The 23,111-nt window shown below is 41.7% G+C and overlaps 1 protein-coding gene across 7 annotated transcripts in view; it reads left to right on the top strand.

Moving 5' to 3' along the window:
* The window catches only part of TTLL5 (tubulin tyrosine ligase like 5), a 255,466-nt gene that overhangs the window by 150,521 nt on the left and 81,834 nt on the right, over positions 1-23,111 (top strand). For all 7 annotated transcript variants that reach the window (XM_037031347.1, XM_037031345.1, XM_037031344.1 and 4 more), the window contains one exon: positions 10,133-10,328. In XM_037031347.1, coding sequence (XP_036887242.1) covers positions 10,133-10,328 — 196 coding nt within the window. The remainder of the gene's footprint in view (positions 1-10,132; positions 10,329-23,111) is intronic.

Raw genomic sequence — 23,111 nt, 5'->3', positions numbered from 1 at the left:
GAGGACATGGAGCAGGGTGAAATACTGAATACCTTGGATAACAATCAGGATTCTAATGATTTAAACAGTCTAATTCATGGATTTTAGTAAGAGAAAACATAAAGCCGTTCACACTGTTTCTAAAATTCACTTGTGAAGGCTTAAGGGTTTAGGTCAGCTTTAAGTGTAAGAGAAGGTAACGGCAGAGTCAGAACTACCCGGAACCGATGCTAGCTTGTGGGAAGTTTTTCATGACACGTTGGATGAGAAAGTAGACTCTGAAGGAGGCAGTGCAGCATCACTGTGTGTGAGGGAGGCACACGCAGAGGAAGTGCACACAGCGGTGTGTAGAGCGGGCTCTGGTTGTTGGGTGACAGAGGTAACGTTTGGTTTTTGCCTTTCTATCATTTTGTGTTTTTCAGATTACGGTATTGAAGACATACTGGTTTTGCTTCTTAAAAAAAATTACTCTGTTTTGTTTCATTTTGGAAAGGTGAAAGGGGATGTAGCCACTGCTGGTAACAGAATTGGAGACGAGGAGGAATGTAATTACTCTCCCTCATTCATCAGTGCCCAGCTCATATCCTCTGCCTGACCCTCCCTGGTAATCAGCATTACTAGTAAATCCTCCCCCTATCCCCACCCCGGAGCCAGCTCCCTGACTATGCTTAGGGCATTCTCTAGCTTGAGTAGTGATAGGTTTGCTCACACCTGTGCCTTAGTGTCCTTATTGTTCATTTTCCCAAAGGTTTGGATTCACTTTCCATTGGAAGAATTTTAATAGCAGCTCACATTTATCGAGCATTTATTATGCGTGCCAGACATTATGCCAGTTACTTTACATGGATCATCACATTTAATTCTTGCACCCGCCCTGTGAGAGGTGGGATTGATTTTTATTCCCATTTCACAGCTGAGGAAACCAAGGCGCAGAGAGGTCATGTTGCCCTAAGTTGCAGAGCCAGGATTTGAACCCAGCATTGCTCTGGAGCCCAGCTCCTGGTCTCTAAGTTGAGCTGCTGCTTGTTCCGAGGGTCATCAGTTCAGAACCTGGGGCCCAGGCTCAGGGGCCTGGGCCTCCACTCTTCTCCCAGGATTCTGTCACTGACCCAGCTTTTGCATTGGTTTTGATTTCTTTCCAGCATCCAAAACCTTTTATTTCTCTTTGCCTTCTCTCTTGGATTATTTCTTTAATCCTTTCCCAAGAGCCTTTCAGCCTCTCAAATAAACAAAATTTTTAAAGGTTTTTAAGCCCTTTTGCCCTGTTCACAAGGAGAAAGATCAGCTTCAATTTATAATTCCATATAGTTCTGTGTTTTTGACCTAGCATATAGGTCATAAAAAGTTCACATAGTTTTTCCAGATAATTTCTGAGCTTTTCTGTATCTTTAACACCGCCTCCATTATACTTCAACTCTTCCTGCTAAAGGACCATCTCAGTATAATTCCATAACTTCAAAACAGAAAAGGTAGAAGTATATAATCTTATCTCAACTAGCAAATGGAGGTAAGGTAAAAAATAAATTTTAGTCTTTGGCACCAGTATTTTCAGAGGTCATTTTAAAATCACATTCCAGCACTAAAATTCTCATAGGGGGCAAGGCATCTGTCACCGTGAGCCTAAAAATCTCTTGGCAAGTCCATCTAACGCGTTCCACTGAAATCATTTCGGGTGCAGGTTTTGTTTGGCCAGCTATCCGTGTTCCCGGTCGCCAGTTACCAACAGCAAGTCTTAAGGCTTGTTAGTAGTCGGTTTCAGTATTATCTATTAATACCCCAAAGCGAAGGAAATACCCCCAAAGCCAAGGGAGGTCCCCACTGCATTATGCAGTGTCGCTCTGATCAAGTTTCTTATTCTGGCCAGCACTGCCCTGTGCTGCTCCTGGGAACCCTCTGTCCTCTAGGCTCTCAGCATGCGTAGCACCTTTGCAGCACTCACTGTGTGCTGTGGCTGCTTTCTTTAAGGTTGAGAATACAGGCAAATACAGTGTAGCCTCTGCTTTACTTAAACAGCTACATAGTCCATAAAGTGCCTTGGAAATGGGTGTCTACTCTTTGTTGTGAAGAAAGAGTAAGATTCTCTTCAGAAAGTGCTTCTTTCATGGCCTTATGGTGTTTTTCATTAGAAGCACCACTGACATTTTTTTAAAGCTTTATGTATTTATTTTTGGAGAGAGGGGAAGACAGAAAGAGAGGGAAAGAAACATCCATGTGTGAGGGAAACATCCATTGGTTACCTCCCATACACCCCCAGCTGGGGACCTGGCCCACAGTGCAGGCATGTGCCCTGACTGGGAATCGAACCAGCAACCTCTTGGTTTGCAGGCTAGTGCTCATTCCACTGAGCCACAATAGCCAAGACTCTTTAAAAATTTTTTTATTGATTTTAAGGAGAGAGAGAGAGAGAAACACCACTTTGTTGTTCCATTCATTGGTTGATTCTTGTATGTGCCCTGACCGAGGCTCGAACCTACAACCTTTGTGTATTATTGAGACACATACAATACAACCACTCTAACTGAGCTAGCTGGCCTGGGCTAGCACCATTGGTATTTTAAGTAGCACATATTTTTCCTAATATAGGGATCTTCCTTGCATTTCTAGACATGTAGCACCCTTGACCTCCACCTACTAAATATCAGTAACACCCCCCCACCCCGCAAAGCCATTAGTAAGAGAATTGAAAGCATACCCACGCACTCCCCAACACCTTGAAGAAGGGTAGTGGGGGTCCCTACACATGGTAGCTCCAGCGTTGCTGGGATTGGGTGGAGGAGGCTGGACTGCAGAATCCTACTCTGCACAACTGTCACATTCCTCTGCCTCATCCTCACCCGGCATTCTTGTAACATCACATCATTCCCAGGGAATCTTGACCCTGAAAGCATTTCTTTACATTGAGTCAACAGTCCGCTGAGCAAATTTCACCTTGCTAGAGACCAGTGCATTTTAAATATTGCCTCCAAGTTCCTTAGAATCAACATTCATGGGCTGGACCACGTATTAAAGCAAAGGGAGAAGCGTAGCCCTGTAGTGTGCATGGCCTAGTGTGCATGGCCAGAGGCTGGGATTGTTCTCCAGAAAGGCCATAATGGCGAAAAATAGTGTAACATAGAAAGTAAGAGGAGCCCTGGGTGGTGTAGCCCAGTGGATTGAGCACAGACTGCAAACCAAAGGGTCACTGGTTCAATTCCCAGTCAGGGCACATGCCTGGGTTGCAGAGGCCAGTTCCCAGTAGGGGATGCACAAGAGACAACCATACACTGATATTTCTCTCTCCCTCTCTCCTTCCCTTCCCCTCTAAAGATAAATAAATAAAATCTTTTTTAAAAGTTTTTATTTATTTTTAGAGAGGGAGAGAGAAATATCAACGTGTGGTTGCCTCTCACATGGCCCCCACTGGGGACCTGGCCTAGTTAAATAAATAAATTTAAATAAATAAATATTTTTTAAAAGATTTTATTTATTTTTCTTTAGAGGGGAAGGGCAGGAGAGAGGGAGAGAAATATCAATGTATGGTTGCCTCTCGTGCAGTTCCCTGCCGGAAACTGGCTCCTGCTGGGAACTGGCCTGCAGCCCAGGCATGTGCCCTGACTGGGAATCGAACCGTGATCCTTTGGTTTGCAGGCCCGCACTCAATCCACTGAGCTACACCAGCCAGGGCTAAATAAAATGTTTTAAAAAAAAAGAAAGAGGAAATTCTGGATGAATATGCTAATGAGAATGTGGTAGTCAGGAACACTTACCATAGTGTTGCCTGTTGGCTCTGTGTGTAGTAAAGGCAAAGTATAGCCTAGTTCACTTTGAATCTCTGACTTTGAATCAAATGTTAAACACTGCCGTAGCTAACTTACTTGACCCTGTGTACTGCATTCTAGAAATGATTTACACTATTAGAAGTTATATACCGAAGTTATATATGTACAACAGGAATTGTACAGATATATGTACAATAATGTATTTTAGTACTGTGGAAAGAGTAAATGCCAAGAGGATGATAGAATACAACCCCAATTTTAGAAGAGTAAGTGAATGAATCTCAACATTTCAGTGGGGGATAGGAAATGGATGAGTAGTAAACTAGAATGAATTAAGGTTGAAGAGAGTGGGATGGAATTTTGGGATTGACGTTCCAGAAAGCAGGATGGACTTTTGGATGGCAAAGGACCCTGTTAGATGCTCGAGAGAGGGGTGTGTAGATACAGAACCTCAGGCCAACCGCCAGCGAGAGTGCGCGGGTGCCTCTGTGGCCAGTCACTCGCACTTGCACACTGTGCACCCCGAAGGCTTGCGCTTTAACTGTGAGACCCTGTGGTCGGGCGACACGCGCTGTAATTCAGTGCAAGCAAGTGTCTCATGGCACGTACCACATGGCCTGACACAGCTGAGCGGTCCAGCCCCCACCCAGTGTTGCACTGTGAAAATTCCTGCCTCTTTGCTAAAAGCTTCAGCTCACTTGAGAAACTTCCTTTTGTGATTTGGAGACTGGGTTTATGTCACCGATGAGATTAAAAACAGCTTTCTCTATAAAAGTTTATGATATTGCAGTGTGTTTAATACGTGTACAGTTGGATGGATAAACCTCCTCGTATCCAAAGTCCCTTATTTGATCTTTTGCTGACTGGCCTACCTTTTGCTTTCCACGAGCGTCTGCTTTGCGTACACACACCTGAGAATCCATCCCTGTTTATCTCTAAATAAGGAGGCCTAGTTACTGACTCTTATGTCCAATATATGGTGAGAAGACATTAAAGCAAATGCGTCTTAAGGTTATTTGTTATTAAAGCAGTTTGTGGAACTAAAACCAATCTAGCTAGCCAGTAAGATGAATTCTGATTACACAAACCCTTTACTATCTGATCCCTGAGTCTAGATAGCTCCCTGTGGCCAAAAACTGGCAAGGCAGGAGTAGAAGTAGAGGAACAGTCAGTGGATTTTCTGACCTTTGGTGCAGTTACCATAAATGGTAGTTTTACTCTAGATTCAAATTCCTGCCCTGGCCGACATGGAAGTCTCAAGGTTATTCGCAGTTCCTGTAGTTTTGCCTGCCTCTTTCCTTGTGTTCATTTGTTCATCTGGTCAGCCCACTCTGCCTTGAACCTTCCCTTCACTGCTACCTGATTCCTTTCTCCTTCGCCCCTCCTTCTCCGCAGTGTCTCCCCAGCCATTCAGGCACTTCTCTCTGGCCCCTCTCTTCCTAACCCTGTAACTCCTGTTTGACTCTCGCTGAGCACTTCGCTTTGTGAATGAGGTTGGCATTTTATTCATGGATTTAAGAACATATTTGTATTCAGTCATTGGTGGCCACAGTTCTTCATACCTCCAGAAGCACCTTGGGAAAGATCATGTTGTTTTTGTGTTTGTAACTGTGTAACACTTTGTACATTAAAGCATTTCAAGAGGGGTCACTGAGGATCAAATGCCATACTCGAGAAAATTATTAAATAAGCTCTGAGATTTTTGGGTACTGTTCTCCAAGATTAGCTGAAAGTGTGTGATCGTGTGACTGAATTGTGGGAGTCACACGGTGGGAGGAGATGGCCGAGGGGTGTGACACATGAGCAGTGAGATTCTGTTGAGTAGACAGCCTTTTGTCCACAGACTTCATAATGCATTACACACACTTTCTTTTAACTAGGTATTTGGAAATCTCTTGGAGAGGCAGGGAGACCAAAGCAGAGACCTGAACTGACCAAGATGTGAGGGAGGTCAAGAAGGGAGCCTGGGCTTCTGCACGCAACAGACATTCTGCTGTGCGCCTTCCCACCCATCTCTGTCGGGGCCACTGGGACCCAGGCTCTAAGTAAGCAGGCAGGCTGCAGGTCAGGACTCAGGAAAGTCTGCATAACCTCACCCTGTGTGGCCGTATCTCTGCCTTTGAAATGACACTACTACCAAAGAATGTTTACCAAGGAAAGAAGAGCAATGATTTAAATCACTATTCATCTGTTAAATTGGGCACTGTTTTCATTTTTGTAAGCTCCATTAACCAGGGTTTGGGGTAAGGTTGTTCACTGTGAGATTGTAACGTTTGTTCTGTGAGCAATTTTCTGGTAACTGTACCTCGAGAAGGAAAAAAAACATACAGGAAAGCTAAAGAAGGTTCAGAGAATAAAATTGTTAAGGAAATGGAAGAACTGTCAAATGAGACTTCTAAAATATATGAGGACCTTTTTAAAAATTTTGTGGTAAAATATACATAACATAAAATTTACCATTCTTTAAAAATTTTTAATTGAATTTATTGGGGTGGCATTGGCTAATAAAATTATACAGGTTTCAGGTGCACATTCAGGTGTACAGTGTATGTACATTACATCATCTACATATTGTACTGTGTGTTTGTCACCCCAGTCAAGCCTCCTTTCATAACCACATACCCCTGTTACCCTCATCTGCCTCCCCCACTCCCTTTCCCTCTGCTAATCACCATACTGTTGTCTGTGGTATTTTTATTTCTTTGTTTAACCTCTTCACCTTTTTCACCCAGCCCTCCAACTCCTTCCTCTCTGACAGCTGTCAGTCTGTCTGTTCTCTGGATCTATGAGTCTGTTTCTATTTTGTTAGTTTATTTTGTTTATTAGATTATACATATAAGTGAAATTATATGATATTTGTCTTTCTCTGAATGTCTTATTTCACTTAACATAATATTCTCCAGGTCCATGCTATCACAAATGGGAATAATTCTTTCTTTTTTTATGGATGAGTAGTTTTCTTTTTTTTTAAATATATTTTATTGATTATACCATTACAGTTGTTCTATTCCCCCCCTTCATTCCCCTCCACTTGCACACTCCCTCCCCCACAATTCTCCCCCCTTAGTTTATAACCACGTGTCTCAAGTTCTTTAGATTCTATATTTCCCCCACTATTCTCACTCTCCCCCTATCTATTTTCTACCTACCATCTGTGCTATTTTCTGTGCCTTCTCCCCCNATTTGTTCAAATACATTTTCCACTCGTGGCTGTTTCTTTCCCCCTTCTGGTACCCCTATAATTCGGATGTTGGAACATTTAAAGATGTCCTGGAGGTTCCTAAGCCTCTCCTCATTTTTTTGAATTCTCATTTCTTCATTCCTTTCTGGTGGGATGTTTTGTTCTTCCTTCTGGTCCACTACATTGATCTGAGTCCCAGTTTTCTTTCCATCACTATTGGTTTCCTGTGCATCTCCCTCCACTTCAATTAGTTTAGCCTTCATATGTTCCTCTAATTTGTGACTATAATCAGCCAGTTCTGTGAGCATCCTGATAAACAGTGTCTTGAACTGTGCTTCTGAGAGGCTGGCAATCTGTTGGTTGCTTAGAGTTATTGGCTCTGGGACTTTGAGTTTTTCTTGCGCCATCTTTTGGACTGTTCGTGCCTGTTACGTAGCAGGATCAGAGCCCTAGGTGTTCACCATAGCAGAGCAACTAAGTTGCTGGGTTGTGACACTGTATGTGGGGGCGGGGCCAGAGAGGAGCAATGGTGTCCCGTCTGCTGCCTCCCGCCGTGGCCCCCACAGGTGCCGCAGCTGCCAGCGTCACCGGGGCCTGCGAGTTTCGTCCCACTGCACGCAAGAGTGCCACCGCCGTCAGCCCCCCACCACTGGGTTTGCCTGCTGGGGCCTGCGTGGTCCGTCTCACTGTGCGCGAATGTGTGACCACGGTTAGTCTGCCCCACACCCCGACTGGTTCCAGGCTGCCTGCGCACCTAGGTCAGGGGATCTGTCCTGCCCCACCCAGCTCTGCTGCTGGCTCCGCCTCTCTTACCGTCCCCATTGAACGGTTCGTAGTTGTCGAACTTCCGTATAATTCCGTTTTCTGGTCTTTGGGTGTGTCCTAGTTTTCCAAACCTTTGTTGTGTTCAAACTTGGTTGTAGGAGAAGGCACAGTGTTTCCACCTATGCCTCCATCTTGGCGGAAGTCCAGTAGTTTTCTATTGTGTAAATGTTCCGCAGTTTTTTTTATTCACTCATCACTGGTGGGCACTTGGAATGCTTCCACATCTTGGTTATTGTAAATAATGCTGCAGTGAACATGGGAGTGCATATATTCTTGTGAATTAGTGTTTTGGGTTTTTTCCAGATACATTCCCAGAAGTGAAATCACTGGGTTCTAAGACCAGTTCCATTTTTAATTTTGGGGGGTAACCCCATAGTGCTTTTTAAGCACAGCTGCACCAATCTGCATTCCCATCAATATTTCACGTTTTAACCAACATTTATTTGTTGATTTATTGACGATAGCCATTCTGACAGGTGTAAGGTGATATCTCATTGTTGTTTGAATTTGCATTTCTCTGGTAATTAACGATGTTGAGCATTTCTTCATGTGTCTCTTGGCCAGCTGTGTGTCCCTTTTGAGATGCATCTATCCAGGTCCTTTGCCTGTTTTTTAATTGTATTGTTTGGGAATTTTTGGTGTTGAGTTTTGTAAGCTCTTTATAAATTTTGCATGTTAACTTCAATATCCAAATATCCTTACCAGATGTATCTTTGGTGAATATGTTCCCCTGTTTAGTGGGTTGATGGTTTGCTTTGCAGTGCAAAAAAACACTTTTTAGTTTGATGTAGACTCATTTGTTTATTTTTTCTTTTGTTTCTCTTGCCCAAGGCAATATATCAGAAAGAACAACATTTGCTATAAGCAATGTCCAAGATTTTGCTGCCTGTGTTTTCATCTAGGATTTTTACAATTTTGAGTCTAACATTTAAGTTTTTAATCCATTTCAAGTTCGTCATTGTGTATAGTGTAAGAAGGAGGTCTAGTTTCATATTTTTGCAAGTCTGTCCAATTTTCCCATCACCACTTACTGAATAGATTGTCTTTGTCCCATTGTATATTCTTGCCCCCTTTGTCAAATATTTAATTGACCATAAAAGTGTGGGCTTGTTTCTGGGCTCCCTATTCTATTCCATTAATCTGTGTCTGTTTTGATTACTGTGGCCTTGTTGTATATTTTGATATCAGGTAGCATGATTCCTATTCAGGATCTTTTGTGGTTCCATATAAATTTTTGGAATATTCTAAAATAGTTCTGTGAAATACACCATTGGCATCTTGGTAGGAATTGTGATGAATCTATAAATTGATGTGGGTAGTATGGATATTTTTACATGTTTATTCTTCCTATCCATGAACAGCATATATATTTCCACTTATTTGTATCTTCTTCAATTTCTTGCTTCAGTGTCTTATAATTTTCCAAGTACAGGTTTTTTACACCCTTGGTTAAATTTGTTTTTGATGTAATTGTAAATGGGATTGTTTTCTTAGTTTCCATTTCTGACAGTTCATTATTGGTGTAAATAATGCATCTGATTTCCGGATATTTATTTTGCATCCTGTTACTTTATTCATTTATCAGTTCCAGTAGTTTTTTTGTGGAATCTTTAGAGTTCTTTATAATACAGTGTCATGTCATCTGCAAATAATGACAATTTTACTTTTTTATTTCCAATTTGGATGCCTTTTATGTCTTCTTTTCTGATAGCTGCAACTAGGACTTCCAGTGCTATGTTGAATGGTGAAAGCAGACACCCCTGTCTTGTTCCCAATCGTAAGGGAAACACTTTGCAGTTTCTGCCCATGGGGTATGATGTTGTCTGTGGGTTTGCCATATATGGCCTTTATTACATTGAGGTGTGCTATCTCTATTCCCACTTTGCGGAGAGTTTTTTTTTATCATAAATGAGTTCTGGGTTTTATCTAAGGCTTTTTCTGCATCAACTGATATGCTCATGTGGCTTTTATTCTTCACTTTGTTTATGTGGTGCATCATGTTTATTGATTGGCAGATATTGTGCCAACCTTGCACCCCTGGAATAAATCCCACTTTATTGTGGTGTATGATCTTTTTAAGGTATTATTGAATCAGGTTGGTTAATATTTTGTTGCGGAAAGTGAAATTGCAATTTTAATTATTTAACACTCAACAGACATTTATTGAGCACTGGCCATGTGCCAGGCCTATGAGAATGACAAACAGAATGGAGAGCAGAGCAGACCCTGTCTTTGTGTTCACAGTTTAGTGGGCAAGTCAGATAATTTAGCACACAAATGGATTTTTAGTTCAGACTGCAGTTCTGTAAAGGAAAAATACCTGAGATACTTCTCTTTTTTAATTCATTCACACAACCACTCTAAGAAATCTGCTTTCTTTTCTCTCTAGGAGCCTCCAGATCGGGGGATTTGCCTGGGAGGGAGAGGTAGAGAACAATGCGTACAGCCGGGCCACTGGCGTGGCCCCCCAGCACAAGTACCACCCCACCGCAGGCAGCTACCAGCTCCACTTCGCTCTGCAGCAACTCGAACAACAAAAACTTCAGTCCCGGCAACTTCTGGACCAGAGTCGAGCCCGGCACCAGGTAATTCAGGATAGGACTTTCCTAAGTACTGGTATCTTCCTTCTCTTGGTAATAATAATAATAAGGTCAATGGGAAATAGTAGGAGTACAGTTTACCAAAGATTGCCAACATCACCGTGGCTTGGATGGTTCTTGGGGATGTATGCTCGGGGAAGAAATGTTCTGAAGCCGTGACATTGGCTTTGCTGTGAAGTGGTGCTGACCTGGTTCTGCCATCCTTCCATGTGAGTGTTTCTCCACAAAGTCTCCGCTGTAGTGTTGACCCTTTCTGTTGTGTGATCTTAGTTCAGTAACTTCCCAGAGGGTCTAATCCTCAGACACCTAAAAGCTAGCATTAAAGGAAGTATTTTTCTAAATGTATTCCCCTTGCCCTCATTGACTTGGTTTTCATAAGCACGTGATCTTAAGATTTTCAAGGAATAAATCACTTTCAAGTTCTTATAGGAAATGGTCATAAGTTAAGTTGATTGTCTTATGGTTTGATAGTTTATACTACAAACAGTGCATACCAAAGTATAACGATGTATCAAAACTCTTGCTATCATGGAGCCTATGCTCTGGTGGAAAGTTATTCTCTACTCATGGTCTATGAAAGGATAGGAGCTCTTTTAAGTGTGTGCAAGGGATCTATCTCAGCATATTGCACTCGTGTATCAGTATGGCCCCAGTTATAGAGAAAGGATGGCTTCACAAAAAAGTCAGGCCATGAAGAGTTCATTTTTTTTTATGAGTCAGGATTATCATAAGAATCCATTACCCTCTTCTGCACTTTCTATTGGGCTGAGTCAGTATTGATTTTGTGAGCTTCCCTGACTTTCAGTTATGCAAAGAAATGCCTTCTATCAGCTTAATCTCCTGTCATTTGCTCTTTTCTTATAAAAATGTAGTGTGCATTAGTTTGTGAAAAATTAATATACACTCTCGGGCTAAGGCAGCATTTACCAAAGTTTTTTCTTTGAAATAAAATTATTATTATTATGCTCCATACTTATCTTTTCAACTACTGCCCAGGTTCAGACATATTTATTATTTCAATATGACTCAGCACTTGGTCATCTGTGTCTGTGATAGAGTACTCTGTATATTATATTCCTTGTAGTTGAGTTCTAAATGCAGGCATTTGTGAAGTAGTTTTGCTAGGTCGTTTTTACTGGAGAAATATCCAGCCTTCTCATCTGGAAAATGTGGGGTGTAGCATCTCCTTTTGATTGCCACACTGCCTTTTGTCAGGGAGAGATGTTCTTCTTTAGAAAGCCTAATAGGCAGTAGAGGCATGTAAGCTGGTTTACATTTTTATATTTGTAGATATAATTGTGCATCTTTGATAGTTTTTTTTTTAATCTGTGCAAATTTTTAACAACTCTTTAAATTTCTAAACTCTGACATCATTCAGAATACTGGAGAATGCCAGCTAAACCAGGTGCTAGATAGTGGAAGTATCATATGTAGCCTTATTTCTAACATGTGAGTATTGTCTGTGGCCTAGTATATCTAGACAGTTGGTTCTTTATCATTTTTAATGCTTCCATACCTTGAGAATGGTAAGTCATTTTTTTATAAAGTAGGTGCTTGTAGGGCATTGAGGTTTTGAGAAAGGGAACACAGTTTTGCTGATGTTCATTTCACTTTTAGAAGCTGCCTGTTTTTAAGTCTTCCTCAGCCCTTTGATTAGCTTCAGCTACTCACATTCCTTCGAAAATTCAGAGGACTACTATTCTGTGGATATTTTTCCACTAAGGATTATATTGGTTTAGATCACTGAACTATGAAGTAGATGGAAAATATGTTTTTTAGAATCTGTCAGAATATCTGTCTAGGGAGGAGTCAGAACTCCGAAGAAGGAAGTTACCTTGTGTCTCCTGGAGAGGGAACAGAAAATCATTCATCACAATTTTATATATGTTTATACATCATTTTATTTCTTCCCCCAGTTCTGCAAATCCACAGCTTTATTTAGGTAAAAATGAGGACGGGTGAAGTTCTGGGACTGTGGGAGAGAGCTAAAGAAACTAAATTCTGTTAGCCTAAAGAGTTTTAACTAATAAAATACAAAATAAGATATTAAATGTTTTGGAGTGGAAAAGGTGAAGGGGTTAAGGAAAACACCTCCTAGACACAGACAGCAGCATGGTGATTACCGGGGACAGGGGGTGGGAGGAGATAGTAAAGGATATGGGGATAAATGGCAATGGAAGGAGACTGGACTTTGGGTGGAGAACATACAATACAATATATACATGGCATAACTATAGAATTGTACACCCAAAATCTATATAATTTTATTAACCAATGTCACCCCAACAAATTCAATTTAAAAAAAGAATAAAGATATTAAGCATTTTTTGTTGTTTTATCTTTATTTATTTTTTAATATATTTTATCCATTATGCTATTATAGTTGTCTCATTTTTTCTTCCCATTATTCCCCTCTGCCCTGCGCCCCCCTCCCACCAGCATTCCCCCCACTTAGTTCATGTCCATGGGTCATACATATAAGTTCTTCGGCTTCTCCATTTCCTCTACTATTTTTAATCTCCCCCTGTCTATTTTGTACTACCAATTATGCTTCTTATTCCCTGTACCTTTTCCCCCATTCTCCCCGCTCCCCCTCCCCACTGATAACTCTCTGCGTGATCTCCATTTCTGTGATTTTGTTCCTGTTCTTGTTGTTTGCTTAGTTTGTTTTTGTTTTTGGTTCACTTGTTCTGAGTCTGTTGTCATTTTACTGTTCATATTTTTTATCTTCTTTTTTCTGAGATAAATCCCTTTATATTTCATATAAGAAGGGGTTGGTGATGATGAACTCCTTCAGCTTGACCTTATCTGGGAAGCACTTTATCTGCCCTTCCATTCTAAATGAAAGTTTTGCTGGATAGAGCAATCTTGGATATAGGTCCTTGCCTTTCATGACTTGGAATACTTCTTTCCAGCCCCTTCTTGCCTGTAAGGGTTCTTTTGAGAAATCAGCTGATAGTCTTATGGGAACTTCTTTGTAGGTAACTGTCTCCTTATCTCTTGTTGCTTTTAAGATTCTCTCCTTATCTTAAATCTTGAGTAATGTAATTATGATGTACCTTTGTGTGTACTTCTTGGGTCCAACTTCTTTGGGATTCTCTTAGTTTCCTGGATTTCTTGGAAGTCTGGGGTTTGTTTTTTTTTTTTTTTTTTTTTTTGCCAGATTGGGGAAGTTCTCCTTCATTGTTTTTTCAAATAAATTTTCAATTTCTTTGTCTTTTCTCCTTCTGGCACCCCTATGATTTGGATGTTGGAATGTTTGAAGTTGTCCCAGAGGTTCCTAAACCTCTCCTCATTTTTCCGAATTCATGTTTCTTCATTCTGTTCTAGTTGAATGTTTATTTCTTCCTTCTAGTCCAATTCATTGATTTGAGTCCCGGTTTCCTTTCCTTCACTGTTGGTTCCTGTACATTTTTCTTTATTTCACTTTGCATAGCCTTCACTTTTTCCTCTATTTTGCCACCATACTCAACCATTTCTGTGAGCATCCTGATTACCAGTGTTTTGAACTCTGCGTCTGATAGATTGGCTATTTCTTCATCATTTAGTTCTATTTTTGCATCTTTGGTCTGCTCTTTCATTTGGGCCATATTTCTTTGTCTCCACACAGCTGTGTTGTAAGGGGTTGAGCCTTAGATATTTGCCAGGGCAGGGCAACTCATGACACTGGGTTGCTCTGCTGTATGTGTGGTGGGAGGAGGGGTCAGAGAGGAAACAGTGCCACTTGCTCAGCTCTTGCAGGCTTTCAGTCACTTCCCCCACTATCCACAGGCAAACTGGGCTCCTCTGGTGCTGATTCCCGAGCGGGTTTATGTACATTCTAGGACCCCATGAGTGTCTCCAAAGAACTCTCCTGTGAGGCTGGGAGTTTCTCCTGCTGCAGCAACCCCCACAGGTTTTTCCAGTTAGAGGTGTTCAGGCTTTATTTCCCTGTGCGGGAAACTTGGGTTGTGCGGTCTGTCTCACTCCCCAGTGATTCCTCCTGGTTTGTCCACACACAAATGTGGGAATGCTCAGTCTGAGAGCTTCCGCCTTGCCACGTGTCCTCTCTGCCTTAGCCGACCTTCTCTGCCCCCTCCTACCAATCTGGATGAATGTTTCTTCTTTGACTCCTTGGTTGTCAGACCTCCATACGGTTCAATATTCTGGTAGTTCTGGTTATTTTTTGTTTTTAAATTTGTCGTCATCCTTTTGGTTGTGTGAGGAGGCAAAGCATATCTACTTCCACCTCCATCTTGGCCGAAGTCTAATTGATATTAAGTGTTCTAACATTAGGAAAATTTAGTAACTTAGGGCACTTTATTTCAGGGGACAAGAATCATTTCACAAAAGGAACAAAGCCCTACTGAGGTTTAAGCCTCTGTTTTTAGCTTACCTTATGACTGTGCTAGACCTGAATGCTATAATTACAACTAAACTGTTGATTGAAATGTGGTTTGCATTCTCTCTATGTCCTGTACTTCTGTTCTTGGGTTAACTTTTAGAAGAGATTGTTTTTCTGATGAACTTCTTATGCTTTGGATTCATTTTGCTTAAGTGTAGGGTAGCCACTGATATAGCTAACAATTTGGTCAATTGCTTGTTTAAGAGCAGTGGGTAGACTTGAAATCTGATTTATTTAGCATTCTTCTACAAGAGAGACCCATTTATGGAATAGGACATTAAAGAGGACTTTACATTAATTATTTTGTATTATAGTATAGTATAGTAATTATATTATATTATAATTACTGTATATTAATTATGTACCATGATGGTGCCTTTCATAGTGATTGCCTAAAAAATGTTTTGGGGACTGCCTTGCAGCCTTCTTGCATGACTTGCAGAGGATGTTCTCCATCCTTTTTGCACATAGATAGCCAGCTTTTTTAAGGTGTTCATTTCAAGGAGGCACACTCTCATTCAGGACATGAGTTTGGAAATGGGCATAACCATTCATGAGGAGTAGGCTTTGATCTTCATCTCAGTCTAGCATTTCACTCATAAATCTAGAAAATTGTCATACCCTGAATCAACACCTATTAAAAGCTGGTCCTAAGACTATACTTTCAGGGATCATTTCTATAGTTTGTTAAAAGCTGGTCCTTTAACATGGGCAGGGAAAGAAAAGTAACCCAGAGCCACTGACAACGATTTCTAGGGACAGAGGTGCAAAGAAATAGGTTTTCTTTGGTCCATTTGATAGAGAGCCTGATAAACAAAAGACAAAATTGAAACTATGAGCTTTTACACACTGATGGGTCAAACTAGCAGTTTTGTGTTTTTTAGGACATTGTTCTAAACTGAACTAACATGCAAAACAGAGACAGACTCATAGACGGGGAGCAGATGACAGCTAATGGGGTTAGGCAGGTGAAGACAATAGTGTGGTGATTGCCGTGGGGAGGAGAGTATGAGAGGGCTCAATGGTAATAGAAAAAAATATGTAATAAAGGTTCTATTTTATAAAAAAAGACATTGTTCTAAGACAGAGCAGAGGTGGGCACACCTAACTCTGTAAACGGCCATGTAGGAAGCGTTGTAGACTTTGCAGCCGTGGGTGCAGTCTCTGTGGCAAGTGCGCACCTCTGCCGTGGGCGAATGAAACAGCCATAGGGAATAATGTGAGGAAATGAGTGTGGCTCTGTTCCAATGAAACTTTCTTTACAAAAACCACCAGGAGGCTGCACTGGCCTTCAAGCCCCAGTTTGTAGACCCTGGTTCTGAGCCACAGAACCGTGGAGGGCCTATTAAAACACCAGTTGCTTCCCTGACTCCATTTGTGACGAAGTATTTGGGTTGGGGCTCACTTATTTCAGTTTCTGAGTTTCTGGGTGATATTAAGGCTGCTCTTCTGGGTGTCTCACACTTGGAGAACCATTGAGCTAGAGGGAAAAGAGATGAGAAATGTCTCCTTTGTTATTTGTTTTTGTCCTTTAGAAGGGAGACAGGATATGGTAAAACTTGATGTTGCCCTTATAAAATTTTGGCAGTCATTTTTTATAGGAACTCTGTTTCTATCTTTCTCACTCCATCTACTATAGTCCCTTATAAATAAGTTTTCCAAACTTGAAAATCTCCTTGCTCATTCTTTTTATCAGGGTACATTGTGCTCAGCAATTACTGCTCCCAGGGTTCAGTTTCATAGTGGAGAGGAGATAAGTCATAGGACAGATTCCTCCCTCTTTGTTTTAAAAAATAATAGCCAACACTTAGTAAACCCTTACCGTGGTCTGAGCACTCTTCCAGGTGCTTAAAATATATGAATTCATTTAAAACGAGTTTTGGAATGGATGGGGAAATTGCTGGGTCTCGATAGTCTAGGGATGGTGATATGTCTGTCTCTGTGTTGCCTGCCTAGTTTCCCTCATTCTTTCCCACTTCCTTCTCGTGCTGGCTTCCTGCTCCTAAAGGAGAGCTTTAGAAAGTTCTCTTTGAGCTGAGCCTCAGGCCTTTCTTGGACACCAGTGACTGCTGGTGACATCAGCATGAGTGGCCCTCCATGCTGGGGTCTGTGAGGAAGGCTTCACTGGCTCTGGGGCCCCCCTGACCTGATTCTAATTGCCAACGTTGAGCTGATGTTATTCTTGGCCCAGGACAGAGCGATTACTCAGTAGTTTCTGTTAAAGTGATCCTTTGTTAAACCTCTGCTCCCAACCCCCGCCCCCGCCCCCCCCTCCTCCCCTCCCACTCTCTTCTCTGCCTCATCCAGACTGAAAGAAAAAAAAAGCCGAAGAGCAGAAAAATTAAGGACATTTTGAGGGCCAAGGCAGAACTGAAATTTAACAAGCAGGGTGGAAAAGGGGATTTGAATTTTTTGCTGGTTCCCAGAGTTTTTCAGTTTTTAGTAGACTTACCTTCAACTTAGTAAGGTAACTCAAGGCAGGAGAAAAATGTGCATCCTCCATTCTCCTCATCCTTCTACTCCATCTTTCTTTACCTTCCCACTTCACTTGATGCCCAATTTCGCCAGACTAACCTAGACTCACTAAGGACCAACAGAGACTGGTGTTCCTATAACAAGCAGGGGAGCGGGGTGCGGGGGCAACTCTGTGTTCCCATCAAGGGGTCTTTCACTGTGCTGGTAACATCTTGAGTGCCCCATGTAATGAGCTTTTGCTAATGGTCTATATATACATGCACATGCGCAACCTCGCAGGTGTGGAAAGGATTCCCATATAAGCCCAGCCAAGTCTTATTATTCTGCTCCTAAAAGTTCATTGCATGTGTCCAGAAAAATTCTGCCCCCCTGATGGAATGAATACTCTTTCTCTAAGCCTTCAGCCACTGTGTGTTTGTGTTGTGGGAGAAGGGGAAGAAAGAGAAATTCAGCAGGCACCCTGGCTTTTCCGGGCAGCCAGCAATAGCATGCTGGCGCCTCAGCACGGTGCAGAGAGAGCAAGCAGACAGGCTCGCTGTGCAGGGGGAGCTTTCTGCGTCTTTCTGACAGTTACTGGAGAGGAAGGTTGGACGGGGTTGTGCAAGGGAAGGAGCTTGGGCCTGTGCTCCTGGAGGCCTGGAGCAGGTTGACTTGAGTGTCATAACCTACTGCTGCTTTGTTTTTTTGGTTTGGTTTGGGTTGGGTTGGTTTTTTTCTATTTTGTTTTTCCTTCTGACCTTTATCTGGAACTCATATAACGCTTTACTTCTAGATCATGATGATGGTGATGTCGATAATGACGATGACACTCCTAGAATTAATGATGATTAATTTTCCTAGAACCATTTGATTTTGTAGATTTTGCCAAATCAAACTTTTTTTTCTTACCTCATTCAAACACATGGAAAATATGTGAAATAATACATGTAAAACTGTTGTTCCTTTGGTTGATTTGAAAAAGGCATGCTGGGCAAGCTTTGGAGTCAGGTAATCCTTTAACTTTTAGCCCTGCCCATTCCATGACCAGGGACAGGTTATTCAAACTTTTTTGAACTTCAGTTTGCTTATCTGTGACATGAAGAGGATAATATATACCTGTGGGTTATTGTGAGGTTTATAATCCTCGGGACATTACTATGTGCGAGTGCTGAACCAGAGTTTTATTTGTATTATCACATTATCAGTTGAATCCTCACAACTACTGTCTTATTAGCCCCATTTTATAGGTGAAAAAACAGAGCATCATTTATGTAACTGTATCAGGGTCACAGAAGTAGTAAATAGAAGAGATGGGATTTGAACCCAGGTGTGTTAGCCCAGCATCCAAGCTGGTGGCTGTATGCTATGTGCTACCTCTCTGATAGAATATTAAAGCATTCAGACTTCCAGCCAAGATGGAGGCATAGATGGAAATACTGTGCCTCCTCGCACAACCAAGATTAAGGACAACAAAGATTTAGAAACAAAAACACAACCGGAACAGACAGAAAATTGAACTGTACAGAAGCCCGACAACCATTCATCCAGACCGGTAAGAGGGGCAGAGTTGGCGGCAGGCAGAGAGGCGTCGAGACAGGAGAAAGCAGTGGCTGGTAGACTCAGGCGCGCAGGTGGCGCAGGGCTAGCAGACCCTGGGTGCGGGGAGGAAATGAGCAGACCCAGTGAGGCACGCAAGGCTGCTGGCTGAACACAGTCACACATTCGTGCATAGATAAACCAGGCAAAAATGGGCAGCAAGACAGACTGCACTACCCAGGGCCCCAGCGACAGGAAATAAAGCCTAAAAACACCGATGTTTTTTAGGTGTTTTTAGGTCTCTCCAGGTGCCGTGAGAGACTTGCAGCCTCACAGAAGAGTTTATTGGAGAGACCCATAGGGTTCTAAAACATAAACAAGCCCACTCACCCAGGAACCAGCACCGGAAAGGCACAATTTGCTTGTGGGAAGTGGCAGAAGAGACCGAAATCCAAGAGAGAGTGGAGCAAGTCCCATTGTTCCCTCTATGACCCCGCCCCCACATACAATGTCACAACCCAGCAACTGGGTTGCCCTGCCCTGGTGAACACCTAGGGCTCCGCCCCTCAATGTAACAGGCACAACCTGACTGAAAAATTATGGCTCAAATGGAAGAACAAATCAAAGCCCCAGAGCCAATACTTCTAAGCAACCAAGAAATAGCCAGTCTATCAGATACACAGTTCAAAATACTGGTGATCAGGATGCTCACAAAACTGGCTGAATTTGATCGCAAAGTAGATGAAAAAATGAAGGCTACACTAAGTGAAATGAAGCAAAATGCACAGGGAACCAATAGTGATGGAAAGAAAACTGGGACTCAGATCAATGTAGTGGACCAGAAGGAAGAAAGAAACAAACAGAAAAGAATGAAGAAACAAGAATTCAAAAAAATGAGGAGAGGCTTAGGAACCTCCAGGACATCTTTAAATGTTCCAACATCCAAATTATAGGGGTATCAGAAGGGGAAGAGAAACAGTCACTAGTGGAAAACTTATTTGAACAAATAATAAAGGCAAACTTCCCCAATCTGGCAAAGGAAATAGACTTCTAGGAAATCCAGGAAGCTCAGAGAGTCCCAAAGAAAGTGGACCCAAGGAGGAACACACCAAAGCACATCATAATTGCATTAGCCAAGATTAAAATGAAGGAGAGAATCCTAGAAGCAGCAAGAGATAAGGGGACAGTCACCTTCAAAGGAGTTCCCATCAGACTGTCAGCGGGTTTCTCAAAAGAGACCTTATAGGCAAGAAGGAGCTGGAAAGCAGTATTCCAAGTCATGAAATCCAAAGACCTACATCCAAGATTGCTCTATCCAGCAAAGCTTTCATTTAGAATGGAAGGGCAGATAAAGTGCTTCTCAGATAAGGTCAAGTTCAAGGAGTTTATCATCACCAAGCCCTTATTGTGTGAAATGTTAAAGGGACTTATCTAAGAAAAAGAAGATAAAAAATATGAACAGTGAAAGAGGACAGCAAACTCACAGTTATTAACAACCACATCTAAAACAAAAGCAAACTAAGAGGACAGCTAGATCAGGAGTGGAACCATAGAAATGAAGATCAGATGGAGGGTTAGCAACAGGGGAGTGGGAGGAGGAGAAGGGGGGAGAAGGTACAGAGAATAAGTAGCATAGATGGTGGGGAGAAAATAGGCAGGGGGAGGGCAAGAGTAGTGTGGGAAATGTAGAAGCTAAAGAACTTATGACACATGGACATGAACTAAAGAGGGGGAATGTGGGTGGGAGGGGGTATGCAGGATGAAGGAGAGTGAAGGGGGGGAATGAGACAACTGTAATGGTTTAATCGATAAAATATATTATTTAAAAAAACATTCGATAATTAGTCTTATCTATTATTATATAATAAGTACATTCAACAAGTACTTACTGACACCTATAAAACTGTATTTGAAAAGTTATTTCACATACCTTAACTAGTTTCCTACTGTATATATGTACCATCACAGAAGAAGAGACTTACTTAAATATCTGTAAACTCAGGCCTAGATATTATCGCAGTTACCACAGATTCTTAAAGAAATGTCTTAAGAACATGTTCCTGGGCTTAAAAAACTCTTAGGACTGTCCATACTTTATCCTCCTTTGTGCTAGTATTGCTCAGTAATATCCTGGAAATACATTCCAGAAGTTTGGAGATTCAGAGCACTTATGTGGGTTGTTATTAATAACAGGAATTATATCTTCAATTATCACTTTGGCGTTTTTTAAATTTTTATTAAATTTATTGGGGAGACATTGCTTAATATGTTTACATGGGTTTCAAGTGTACAATCTATAATACATCATCTGTATATGGCATTGTTTGGCCTTTCATCCCTGTTATTTTTACTGTTCATACTATTTTAATTTCATTTCTATGATATGTGTTTCTGAGAAGACTACCTGGAATTGTGGCAGGTGTCTATGAATGTGAATACCACAGATGACACCTTTGTGTGATTAATATTATGCTTGCTTTTTTGGTACCTCATAAATTAATTCTTAATGCATTATTACAACACAGACCTCAGTTCATTATGCTGATTCGTTACTGATAGTAGTAAAAGTCCCCTGGTTTCTACCAGGTTGTTTTCTGAGCTGCTGCTAGGGTAGTGTCCCCCTGGAATCTGAGAGGGAGGAAGGTGAAGGCAGGGAAATGGACATACCGGGAGTGACTCCTGGGTGCTAACCGTGGTATTGTCTTCATTCCACTGATGAGGAAACGGATGCTCACGGAGTGGAAGTAACCTGTGCAAGGCTGCAGAGCTAGCTAATTGCAAAGGTCATAGTCAGACCAGGTCCAGGGCTTCCAAATCCCCTTTCACTCTACCACTCTCCCCTGGAAGAAGTGGCTCTTCATTTGCTTCTTGCTTCTTTACGCATTCATCACCCAGCGCATAAGGCATTCCAGTGTTATTGCTGCTTCTGTTGCTATACACCCTCTACACAAATACAAAAGAAAGGCTTGGCATAATGAACCAAGATTCAGAACTGTCACGGTAGTGAGTATATTAAAAGGCAAATGTTGACCTATCATCTACTTGGGATCAATCTTGTTTGTTTGTTGGATATTCTTAAAATGTGGTTTTGCTATAGCTGCCTGATGACAAGTTTTGTTTCCTCTCTCACCCTGCGACCTGCGGTTTGTTTCTGTTTGGGGGCATATGAGGGACTCAACAGCAATAGCTTTGTGAGAGTAGGAAAGATGGCATCCTTATACATGGAGAAGCCCATCTGAGACAGGTGAAGCCACAAGAAAACGTGGGATGAACATATGACAGCAAGGTCCCTGCAAGATGCACCGTAGGTCAGCCACGAGAGATTCTAGGGCAGAACACCGAAGTATACATTCGAAGGCACAGACGAATTAAGTGTGTCTGAACTCCAGATTTGAAGTCGTGAGGGGGCTTAGGGACTGCCTTGACCATTCCATTTACTGATCACAAGATGTCAGACACAGATGTGTTTTAGAGGAACTAGGGCCCTGACATACAAATAATTCCCTAAAACTGCTGTAAGATAAAGGGTTTACCTAAACAGAAAATTGAAAATGAGGCTATAAATTATCTTTTTTTTTTTTTACTAATTGAACTCTTAACCTAGGGTCATTGCTGATCTTTGAGGTTACTTTAATATACATAGTACATACATACATGCTTACTTCAACCTTTAAAATAAGTGATAATGATTTGTTTACAAATTTATCAGCCTTTTCTTCCTGGAGTAAAGGAAGTGAAATCTCTGTCTCCTAAATGCATCTGATGAAAACCGGACATGGTGCTAGGTCTCCTGGAGATTGGCTTTGGAAGGGAGACTTTATTTCAATGGACTTGATGTAAAAAGGAGCCAGCATAGCACGAATAAGGAAGGCCGAGTAGCGCTGTGGGTTTCTGAAATCAGACTCCTCCATGGGTGTGGATCCCAGTTTGCTACGGCAAAAACTCAATAAAAGTTCATTGGTCTTACTGTCTGTTACGTATTACTTTTTGTTTCGTCATGATGAAAACACATAGCATAAGTTCACCCTCTTAATTTTTAAGTGTATAGCACAGTGTTGTTGACTACATGCACATTATTGTATAGCAGATCAGTGTAACTTACTCATCTTGCATGACTGAAACATTTCGCATTGAACAACTTCCCACAGCCCCTCCCTCAGCCTCTGACAACCACAGTTCCACTTTGTGTTTCTATGAGTTGGACTACTTTAGATACCTTGTACGAGGAGGGACCAAAAACAAAAACAAAAGTAGAACTAACTTCTGAAGGGCAGGCCCCTTGTGATACAGGCATTCCCCATTTAGCTGAGTGTTCTAGGAACCCATCTGTATCAGCGAACCAGGTGGCGTTGTGAGAGGCTGCGTTGGGCTTTAGTGAACTTTTTGAAGACTCA

Source organism: Sturnira hondurensis, unplaced genomic scaffold, assembly GCF_014824575.4.
Source record: "Sturnira hondurensis isolate 20B ecotype Veracruz unplaced genomic scaffold, ASM1482457v3 Scaffold0021143, whole genome shotgun sequence".
In the NCBI taxonomy this organism is placed as follows: Eukaryota; Metazoa; Chordata; class Mammalia; order Chiroptera; family Phyllostomidae; genus Sturnira; species Sturnira hondurensis.
This window is presented reverse-complemented; position numbering and strand designations above follow the sequence as displayed.